The 11656-nt window shown below is 39.6% G+C and overlaps 1 protein-coding gene across 1 annotated transcript in view; it reads right to left on the reverse strand.

Moving 5' to 3' along the window:
- Positions 1-1395: 1395 nt before the first annotated feature.
- The window catches only part of URI1 (URI1 prefoldin like chaperone), a 44788-nt gene continuing 34527 nt past the window's right edge, over positions 1396-11656 (reverse strand). Inside the window, exons 5-11 of the mRNA XM_037408626.1 lie at positions 11480-11571; positions 11208-11268; positions 8025-8205; positions 7175-7442; positions 6462-6604; positions 4535-4793; positions 1396-2218 (exon numbers count right to left, since the gene is read on the reverse strand). Coding sequence (XP_037264523.1) covers positions 2030-2218; positions 4535-4793; positions 6462-6604; positions 7175-7442; positions 8025-8205; positions 11208-11268; positions 11480-11571 — 1193 coding nt within the window. The 3' untranslated portion in view covers positions 1396-2029. The remainder of the gene's footprint in view (positions 2219-4534; positions 4794-6461; positions 6605-7174; positions 7443-8024; positions 8206-11207; positions 11269-11479; positions 11572-11656) is intronic.

Genomic DNA, 11656 nt, shown 5'->3' on the forward strand with positions numbered 1-11656 from the left:
AAAAAAAAAAAGTCCACATTTGAGCATGAATCAAGTTAATCATTAACACTTTCAACGTGCTTCTCAGGATCTGCTTCAAACAGAGACTGCCCCCTCCCAGCCGGTGAGCTTCGGGCACGGGAGGGCCACACAACTTTCCCTTCAGTTCTTGCACCAAAACACAATTTGCACCATATCGCGGGGAACCTGCAGCCCCGCGGCTCTGGTGGGCTCTGGTGGGCCCTGGTGGGCTGCTCCCCCAGGCAGGGACCCCTGCTACCTGCCCCGTCTTGCCCCCCTGCAGCTTCTGCTCATGAAGCACCACCACCTTCCCAAGCACGCAGCAGAGAACGTCAGCGCTGGATGGAGCGCAGCCTTTTTTAAAAGCCACCTTAGAAAAAGCAGCCCCAATGCCTCCTCCTCCCTTTAAGCACAGAGAAAATAAAACAAGTGTGGAGGAAGGGGGAGTTGGTGGCTCAGTTTAACTGTGAGGCTGCGAGGCGCGGCTGTTTTAGGGACAGGTGAGGAAACGGCATTAGCTGACCCCTGCTCACGGACGGCCAAGATCTGGAGAACCAGCTGCAGGCGGCTCTCAGGCTGCGTGTTTGCAAAACCACAGAACTGTGGCCAAAAGCAAGTCCTTCCTTACACCTCCCAGGTCTTTCTGCCTCACTTTTTAGGCTGTGGTTTGGTGATGTCTGCTGGAGAGTAACATCGGTTTAAGGTACTCCACCTCCCCACGCCCTCTGCCAACGTTCTCCCTTGCCCTCGCTCCACACGCTACCCGTCTACCTGCGCTGGTGCAGGCACGCTGCGGAAGAGGTTAGAAAACTCACTAGCTTCAGATAAACACACACAACTATTAAAAAAAAAACCCAGAACACCCCGGAATCCAGTAGTTTTGTTTTTTAAACCCAGCTCTTGTCACCTACTATCATTCAAGGGGTGGCCCCAACAAAAGCTGTGTCAGCACAAGGGAGGGGGCAGCAAGCCGGTAGAAGGGGCAGCGGGGCAGGGACTCCGAGAGCGAGGATTGCTCTCAGTCATGAGAAGGATACACAGAACGGTACCCCGAGTGCTGCAGTGCTGTTGTGTTTTGAAATAAAGTTGAAGCATTAAGACATTTTTCCTTAGTGCTGACTCCCTCTGGGCATTCCCAAGACAATTACAATGTTTCCTGAGTATACAAAAGAACTGGGAGATTTTGTAATCAGAGCCTGAGTTTATGCTTCTCTCCTTAAGAGCATTCAATTTCCATGGACATTCATTAGCAGGAGGTTAAAACACAATGGCAGAAGAGAATGGACTGCTTTTATGTCCATGTGGTAGTAAACACTTCAAGCTAGAAATGCAAGTTCAAAATAAAAACCTCTCTGCCTTGTTTCCAAATTAGTAGTAAAGCAGCAAAAAACACACGACTTTCACAGCTTTTTTACTGAAAATTTAATTTTACAAAATACCCTTTTCCATCAAAGAAACTTCCCTGCAATGTACACGAACCCAGCGTTTTATAGATCTGTACAGTGAGATATCAGAGAGGTTTGAAAGAAGGAAAAAAACTTTCAGCAGACACCTAGTTGCAAAACTACAAGAATGTGAATACAAGTGTGTCTTAAAATGCTAAAGCAAGTAATGCAATATAATTGGTGAATCTATTTGAAATGTGAAAAGTTTCCTTAAAATGGTCCATATGGTATGTAGAACATCACAGCTGGCACAAAACTGCCTGTATTTAGGTTTAAACACAAAAACAATGTATGTGAGGAACAGTTTTTGAAAAAGAACCCAAGTGCTGCTATCATAAGGCAAACATATACAAAGGTGCTGACAGCACACAGGGAAATCGACAAAACAAGATGAATACTCAAGTGTTCAAACACTGAACTTTTTTTTTTTTTAATGTTGCCAATAAATGTTTCAAAAGATAACCAATGCCAAATTAACATAGGACACTCTTTTAACTAGCTAGGTGCAACGCATATAGTTTTACGTAATCTCAACAAATATGAAACTAGACATGATACCCCGACGTCAGCTGGCTAGGCAGGACCTAGTTAGTCTGTTGCATTCTGGCAGCTTTGAATTTTGAAATCCTCTTTGTAGTTTCTTCTGATGCTTCGGACAAAACTTCCTCTGATTTTCTCTCCAGAATGGTAGGCAGGACTGGGTGAGCAATGACTGGGTGTGGTATTAAGGAGGGAGACAAAGGCTCCTTCTCTATAACAGTTCCGGAAAATGCCTACAAAAGAAGAGAGTACTCAAAATGAGCTAATAAAATGCAAATGTGAAGCTATGCCCATAAGGTCATTACCCTATATTAGCCTGATTAGGATTGTTATTTCTTTTAATCAAAAGTAAAGAAATATCTTTAAATCAATGATTGTTCCTTGCATAAGTAACCAAATCGTAATTAACCTCAAAATATAGCTTGTTCAAAGACGACTGAATGAAAGACAGTGTCTTAAATGTACTACTTAAATCTCAATCCTACTGCACAAATGATCTAAAAACTTGCCTACTCACCGACACACGCTCAAGAAATAAACCAGCTGATGTAATATATAGTTTCATTTTGGATAAGAATTGAGAGATTTTGCAAACTTGGAGTATGTCAGCATTTCCATCATACGTCATATTTTATGACTTAATATCTTCTAATTGCATCAAGCTGACACACTGCATACAAATTGGCAAGCACGTATTTTGTTTGTTCTTTTTTCCTTACCAAATATGATCAAAAAATGGTGAAAGAAATTTATACTTAAGAGAACAGCAAACTCGCTTCCAACTATTTCTCTCTATAAAAGGTCTAATAAAAACATTTAATGTTTAAAAATGATAATTTATATGCAGCTGATTATATGACTTGAATCCTTTTTAACTTATCTAAGAAATGACCGTGATTCTTGGAAAAGACTGGGAAAAAAGCAGCTCAGAACTACTTTTCATAAACGTATTTAAGAACAAATCACTCTACTATGTACTGAAAACACAAAAGTCCGAATGCCTAAGGACAAGGGGAAGCAGTTTACATCCAAGGTTTGATGATCATACAGGGCACAAAGGAATGCACACCAGATTTATTAACTATGCTTAGTTCTGCTTTTTCATAACTCAGTTACCAAGAAAAACAAAGCAAAACAAACCAGCCATTCTTTTCTTGCAGGACCTGCAAAAAAAGCAGTGTTTTTTTGTTTTCTGCTCCAATAGCCACAGTATGCCCAAAGCCGTGCCTGTGCACAACTGCACTGTTATAACAACACACTCATTTTCAAAAACAGGTAAGCAAAATACAATTCAAGACAACTCTGGTGAAAGTAGAAACAAAAAAAGTTACTGAGTTGCAAGTGGTCACGGAGAAATAATGTATTTCAAACACCCACAAAAACAACCAAAAGCAAAACAGCAGCCTTTAAGAAGGCAAGTCTAATGAGTGTTTTGCTCACTCTCCTGCAGTTACTTAGCAAATACATTACATTGTAGAGAATAATCAAGTCATATTCAGAAAATGGACTAATGGGTAACTTCTAAAGTGTACTTAGATGTTTTATAAAAATATAGCAAATATATTCCAGGAAGTATGCAACGTTAAGTATCTAAGTCTACAGATGGATCTTCCACCATGAATCTTCACATCCTGCCTGGATGCATCTGTAGCTGCTTGTATGAAAAATGATGATAAACAATAGCTTTTATGAGGAATTCATTTCTTGTCAAAAATAATTTTTCTAAAAATAGTGTTTTCATTGAACTTGCCCGCTGCATTGGGAACTACTGAAAACTCAGCTTCATCTGGTTTGAAAAAATTAGTGTAAGTTCTCACAAAATAAAAATGAAGAATACCCTATGCCATGAATTTCAGAGCAGCGGCTACATTTAATTCTTGTGTTCATCCAGTCACTAAGCAACTGTACATTTTCCCTTACGTCTAACAGTCTCTTTTCTTTATGATGAAGCCCTGAACTTTCCAAACGCATGAAAATAGATTTGTTTGGGATCGCTAATGGCCCCAGTCTGGAATAGGATGAGTGGAGCAGTAATGCCTTCTTCCACAGGGCAATTCCTCTGCCTTTAGCATGTCCAAGTAATAACTCAGCTGATATTTCTGTGTTTTAAAACTTTAAAACACCACCTAGAAATTAGCTGTCTAGCAGCTGTGCAACACAGGTTACAGAGAATCAACTCTCCCCTCTCCACTATGAAGCACATAGTCTTTTTTTTTTTTTTTTAAACCCACTGTATATCCTGCAGTGAAATTTTCAGGATGACCCGGTAGACATGACACTGGTTTCAGTAACACTGGCAAGCGACTACTTCGCCAGATCTTTACAGAACAGCTTCAGGTCTTGGGGAAGCCACATGACTCGTCTCCTTCCCCCCGCCCCTAGGATGCACATGACAGAAGCTTGTCACCTGATAATGTCCTTCTGAAGCAAACTAGGTAGGAGTTAGAAAATTATTTTAAAGATATCAAACTGATGGTATAGGCAACTACAGCCATTAGATTTCTCGTTTTTATCCCTGCCAACAATCAATAATTAATTAAAAACTGTACCTCGGTTGTCCCTGAAGAGGGAGGAAGCTTTTTTGGTAGCTGCTGCTGCCCCTCCTCCTCCTCTTCCTCCAGTATGCCTTCACTGTTGTCACTCTGAGTAGCTTCATCACAGCTAATACTCCTCTGAACTCCTCGTCTGTCATCAAACTCAGCAGCACTGTTCTCACTGGTATCGCTACAAACACTGTTCTCTCTGCTTCGAGACTTCAAAATTGATTTACGAGGGACATATTCTCCATTCACAACATCAACAAAGACTCTATAAAGGAAAATGTTAGCTTTAATAAACCATTTCAGGATCAGATGACAAATTTACAGTGATCTTGCTTTGTCTTTTGTACAAATTAATTATGATGTGCTTTTCCAACTTTTTCGCTGCAGAATTACAACATCGTACCTTTAGAGGCATCTTATTTACCAACGTACAAGAATCAATTCTGCAGAGCAAACACTGTTATGCCCTTTATTCAAGCATTAAGTTGGTATGCTCTTCCAGCAGACAATGTATAGCTCTTTGAAAAGCATCAGAAAACAGAATAGCATGAGTTACAAAAAGTTAGAAAAAAGGTAAACTAAACGATTGTCAGGGTTGTTTCTATAAAGAGAAACAGAAGATCACGAAGGAAGGTCCTCTAGAATAAAGTCCTTGTCAAATGTAGAATATAAAAACAAATACTTGAAGCATTCATTGCACATAGAAAAGATGAAGCTTTTTCCTGACAAGTGCTATAATCTCCTTTCAGCAACAAACAAACAAACAAAAATTTAAAAAATCAGCTTTTAAGATCACACCAACACGAAGACTCTTTTCAAGTATTAACAGACTGTAAACTGATAGAGAGGCCTCTTCCTACAGTTTGTACTCCATCTCCGTGACTTAAAGAAGTCAAGGGTGGGTGGAGGAGAAAGAGTGGCATCAGAAGACAGTGCTGATTTTATCAAACTCACAAAGGAGGAGCCCGATGACTGGATGAGTTTTAATGGTGTTACTTGTCTCTTAACAGCTTTATTCATCAGGCACTCACCGGAACACTTGCATATCTCCACAGAAGATGGGAGCTCCTTTGCAGAGCTCAGGGAGAGCACCATGAACCTTTTACCTCATCTTCAGCCCCAGTAGCTGCCATTACAGGATGGGTTTTTACCTCTTCACAATTTGTGACACATTTTGTTAAATATTTAGGTGCCGGAATACACTGACATACAAATGCAGTGTGATTTTCACAAGCACTTAATCAACCAATCTAATAGGTCTGGTGTTCATCTTTACAAACCTAAATACTTGTTTTAACTCTCCCGTCACCTTAGATTAGTGTTTTATACAGACTTCTGAGCCCAAGACTTTTTTAAACTCTTTCAGCGTGGTTGTTCTACAGGTGAGCACTTCTTTTTACAGAGAATAGAGACAGTAAAGGACTAAAGTCAGGGAGAGAGAATGCAAGAGAAATTATGCAAACAAAGACCTGAGTATATTCTGAAGATACTAGAAAGGAAGAGACGAAAAGAAACAATTAGTAACTGGAACAGGAGGACTATTACAAGTGACAGATCTGGTCAGTTATGTTTGAAAACAAACACAGGAGCAAATGACATAGAATTAACCAGAATATGTAAGGTAACTGCTGTATTCCCTCATGCAGGGCATACGTACTAGCAAATTTACTTCAATTTCAGAAACTCTGAAAAAAGTAGATAAATGACGAATTGCTAGTTGGAAAAGGAACTCTTAAGCTAAGAAGTGTTTTATGGATATGAAAGCATGGCAACCATGCAGAAGCCACAAACTTTCATTTTTAAGTAGTAAATTCAGTTCCAGCTGTTTCTTTTAGGGAATAGTAGGCTCGGCTTCATACTATAGGTGAACAGAAATGAAAAGCGAAGGTCTGCTAAGGGGAAAGCTCACATGCCAATGCTATAAATTACACACCGGTAAATGTCTGCTGGGGTTTTGATGTTAGGCAGTTCTGGAGTTGCATGGCCATTGCCACTGCTGTTCTTCCTTTTACGCTTGGCCTCTTCTTTCTTTTCACTGAATTTCAAAGTAGTATTTTTTCCTGTGTTTATTCTTACCTGAAAATTGAACACAAATGATGGTCTAGACCATAAAATCAACAATCGCCAGGCTGCAGATCAACTGACGTCTGACATTCTCCTATTCAAGCAGTTGGGGACTACAAAGCATAGATGAATTAAAACAAATGGATGAATGGTAACATTCACAGTGTGAACTGTTTATTCTTTACCACTTGCACTAGGCTGGGCCATTTCTTTGCACTAATGTGCACAGATTTTGCACATAGTATATGACAATCTACTTATTCAAACTCTCCTCAACAACTGAGCTGTTCAACAGTCAATTTCAAGTCAAGTAAAAAGTCATTTTAAAAACTCCTGGACAGGATACTACCTTTTACAGCAGCCAGAAGCCAGCACAGCAAGGTATACATTTCGAGATAATTTTTTAATACTGTATTTGAAACTGCAGGATTTAAACAGTGGGTTTCAAGCCCTCAAAAAAAAATCCAAATAAATGTCACCTATAGTTAGCATTCTAAATTATCTAAAATTTTCTATTTCAGATATGGTATATATGTCTCACATAATCTCTTGAGAGAAAGATAAAAATAATAAAGTACAAACCCTTTTAGGTTCAACAGTATGAGAGAAAAAAATAGTTGGAACAGAGTTATCTCCAGTATCTATATCATCTTCATCATCGCTGTGATAATAACTAGAGCCATTAACTTGGCCACCAAACAAGCCTGAATTTGTTACTTCTTTATGGAAGTTGCCCTGAGTAGTACAGTCTTCTGCTCTATATGACCCATTCAGATCTGCCCTCTTATCTTCCTTCTCCTCTTCCGAAGAGGTTGTATCTTCTCCATTTGTCTCAACTGTATCAGGCATCCTATGAAATGAGAAATAGCTAAGTGAACCGAGACAACTCACACTCAAGACACACAGGCATACAAAATAATGAACAAGCCTGTACACCATTTTCTTTACCCAGATACTGTATTTTTAGCCCGACAGTGGAACCTTTTTTATACTCTGTAAGTATGACCATGTCCTTTCCATGTCAGCTGGAAACACCAAAACCGTGGCATTATGGCTAGTGACACATGAATTGCGTTAGAATCAGAATAGATCTAAGGACGTCATTAAACACTAAACGTGTAACTCCTGCGTTGTGAACAATGGATTTTCCTAGCCTGTGGCAAATGGATTTTACTTCCTCCTTTTCTATCATCTGAAAGAAAAAATACTAGAACGTTGGCCTGCCGCAGTTGCACAGAGGCAGATTTTAGCACCTTCGCCCTTGCAGTGCACTCTCTGTTCACGTCCCACCCTTCTCCCACCTATTATGATTTTAACTGCATCAGTCCAGTCAGTTATTTGCACTGACAGTGAGATCTTTTCTGTACAAACAGAACCACACCCCCACAGCTTTCTGAATGCCAAACCTTACTGTGCTACTGCAGCACTGTACCTGTCAAGTTCACCAAGTATCTCTTCTTGTCTCTCGAGCTCTTCTAAGCGGGCCCACAGTTCCTCCTCTGACTGGAAACGGCCCATTGATTTTGTATCACTTCCATTTGCTGGAAAATCTACCTCAAAAACGTTTGATACTTTTGGCTTTGAATGAGGTTTGTGAGCAGTTCGGTATTTTCCTGCGTGACAAAAAATAAGATGCAATTACTGAAGCAACTGACAAAATGACATGGGGGGGACCACAAAGGAATTAAGGAATATGGGCAGAACATTTTCCATTTTGAATTATTGTTTAACTGTTTAAGTGAAACTGTCAATGAACCAGAGCACCAGCACAGGATAATAGTCTCCGGATGTTACAGAAATACCGAGGCAAAGCAAAGATGTTTATTTACAAAGCAGGAGACACTGATCCTATGACAGTTTTATTACAGCGTGGGGTTTTTTACCCTTTGTGCCAAACAGTAGACTTTGATTTGCTCGGATAGGTACCAACATGTGAATGTGACATTTGCTCACTGTCCCATTAACAGCACATTTTATTAACTGGGAAAACAAATTTAGTTTGTGCTTAAGCTCATTTTGGACAAAGTGACCTATATTTAAAAAGCAGTACTTTTTGTTTTGGGTTGTATTTTTTCAAGTTTACAATGAAGATCATTAAAAGTTATCTCCAGAGTCATCTGGAAATTCTGACCAAAATCCAGTCATAGTGAATCACTTATTTTGGTGAAAAAGACCCGCTCTGAAAAACATACAAAAACCTGCCTTTCAGAAATGATAGATATAACCCCCTTTAAAGCTTCAGAGGTGACCTGAGGTATACACTTGTGAGTAAATGGTAGTCACTGACAAGTTCCTGCTGGCATTTAAAAGCTTTGCTACCTAGTAAAATGGTGCATCCATTGAGGATGGGGAATACTTTTTACTGTTTGAGTGCTGTCTAGCACATGGGGAACACGCCGCCTGCCAACAATACTAACACTTTAGCCCTGTACGTGTGAAGGGCAGGACTGCTTCTTTAATCCACCTTCCCCCCCCTGACTGGCAGGTCCCAGGGACACCGCCTGTTTCTGCACAGTCCCACACAGGGTCCCAAGGGAAGTTTCCCCCTGTCCATCAGCAGCCCCCCAACACAGCACCTCTTTACAGGGGTGAGGACCCTTCCCCTTCCATCACTGCCACAAGTACCCGCAGCATTTTGTCTGTACCACGGGACTCCAGCATCTACGGGTCTTTATGAAACTTTGCTTTGTGCATCTGATCAACAGTAGTGCAATGGCTTTGTTACTCAGCATCCTTCAAGTTCTAAAATCTCTACTAACCAATTGTGCGGCCATTTTAAAAAAAATTTAAGAATTCATGGCTTAAAGATATCCTTATTCAAATACGCCAGCTTATACTTTAATCCAGAGTTAAATACAAATTCAATAGCAACACTAAAAAGCAAACAGGTGACTGTAAGTTATGTTGGAATGTGTGTCCCCTACTCTTCCATGGGGTAGCATTTTTCATCATCTCATTAAGAAAAGGCTGAAATGTATTTTATTGAGATTTGAATATAAATTGAGGTAAGCCAAGTAATCAGAGTAGCTTGTGAGGATTTCATTTGGTATAATTACAAAATTAATAAATAAAATTTGGAAGGATTAGTTAACAATCTATTTCAATTTGATTTTCAGATTGTGCCCTCCTGATTTCGTTCTGTTACCTTTCAGTATTAACCACTGACTTGCCTCCCAAGGTAAGCACATGGCTTCTGAACACCAGCAAGCGCTTCAACATCTCCCTCTTACTCCTAACAAACCTTCTGTCAGTTAGGAAACCAGGTCAGATCTCAAAGACAACAGAGGATAACCACTCGCTGCTCCAGTGTCCACTGTGCTCACTCACTGTTACTACAAAGCACCACCATTAACTTCATACACTAACCAAAAAAAGTGAAATTATTAAAATTAAAAAAAAAAAAAGGACAGTCAGCAATAAACTAATGAGATGCTTGGGATACTAGGCTTTGTTCTCCTCAAAGATACAGCCCATTTCCACGTGAACAAAACCAATTCCTATGCTGCTGAAGTCCAGGCTGTCTCTTTTAGCTACTTTGCTTTCAATCTCACTACAGATTGGTGCTGATAGAAAGCATATGTAATACCCACTTACAGATTTTCAGCAAAAATTAAGATGATTTCAGAGGACAATAATGGAAGTTAAGGACACAATAAAGCTGCATGAAGGTTGACCTGGCATCCACAGCATGCTGCATTAACACTGTTACAATGGGATGCATTTCCCAGAATGTTACTCCTCCTGTTTTCTAATGACACCTGCTCATAGTAGAGACACCTCCTCAAGTCAGCCTTGGCATATTAATACCGTGACTTACTCCAGAAAAAATATAACAGTGAACTACCAAATCACCAGCTACTACTCCTTCGCAAAGTGTCCAAGTGATGCTATTTTCAGCCTGTAAAATTACTTCTTCCTACAACTTTGCCTGAGTCTTGTCTATCAAGCACCACTTCAAAAAGCACAGAAATTATCCAATTCCTTAGCACAACTATCTTTGTTTCCCAGTGTCCTCTCCAGAAGCCTTCAGGAAGTATCTGCTTCAGTACATTTCCAAGACCTGCATGCTGAGGTTTGTTTTCACATTCGTTTCACCGACAGTAGTGAAACGCCCCAGCGGATGACAACGTTTACATTGCCCGTTTACGTCTCATCCCTGTCAGTGTTTCTTCCCTTCCCTGCTGACACTGCTCTCGTACTTCCCCCGTAAGAGGCAGAGCCTGTGTTTCTCCAGTAGTTCTTCTGTTGCAGAACTCACACTTTGATGCAAAAACTGTCTTCTCTAGTTCTCCCTCCAGGAGCCAGCATATTTTGCTTCCTGCCTCTTTTCTAGAAAACTCCAAACTTCCAGTGTAGACTCTTCAAAGAAAAATACCCCACAAGTATGTTTAGCTGATGGCTACCAACAGATAAAACAGAATCCCACAGGGAAACTTAGGAACAAAATCCATCTTACCATCAGATTCAAATTTTTAATTTGAATAAAGCGATTTCTTTAATGTAGAAGATATAGAGAAATTATTTAGTCAATCCCACGTAAGAAGTATTAATCCTACAAATGGAATATTTTGCTTACTACTACTTCAAGACAAATGTTTATTATTAAATCAGTTACCTTTTGTTTCAATGCTATCATCTTCTATTTCTTCTCTTATGTCAACAAAATCACCTGCAGCCTAATTAGAAAGATGGAAAGTTAGGATTATTAAATACACTGGTTTATACTAACAGCACAGATATCTTCCAAATAATGCAAAGAAGCAAATGCAGCAATATGCAAGACAGGAATGACTACATTATTTATACCCTTTTATCAATCTGAATATCTTGTTTTCCGGATTTTAAAAAACACTACAGAATTGGGTTGAAACAAAACAAGACCCTTACATCACTCATTTTCTGCAAATCTTCTGTGAACTCAGCTCGTGATTCAAAATTCTTCATGACTTTTTGCAAATCATCCAGTGCTTTCCTTACATCTGAAAAAGAAAATTACAATCGCTCTACAAAACATGACATACGTACCCGCAACATTAACATTTTAACTGAAGTAATTTCATGCTG

Source organism: Falco rusticolus, chromosome 15, assembly GCF_015220075.1.
Source record: "Falco rusticolus isolate bFalRus1 chromosome 15, bFalRus1.pri, whole genome shotgun sequence".
In the NCBI taxonomy this organism is placed as follows: Eukaryota; Metazoa; Chordata; class Aves; order Falconiformes; family Falconidae; genus Falco; species Falco rusticolus.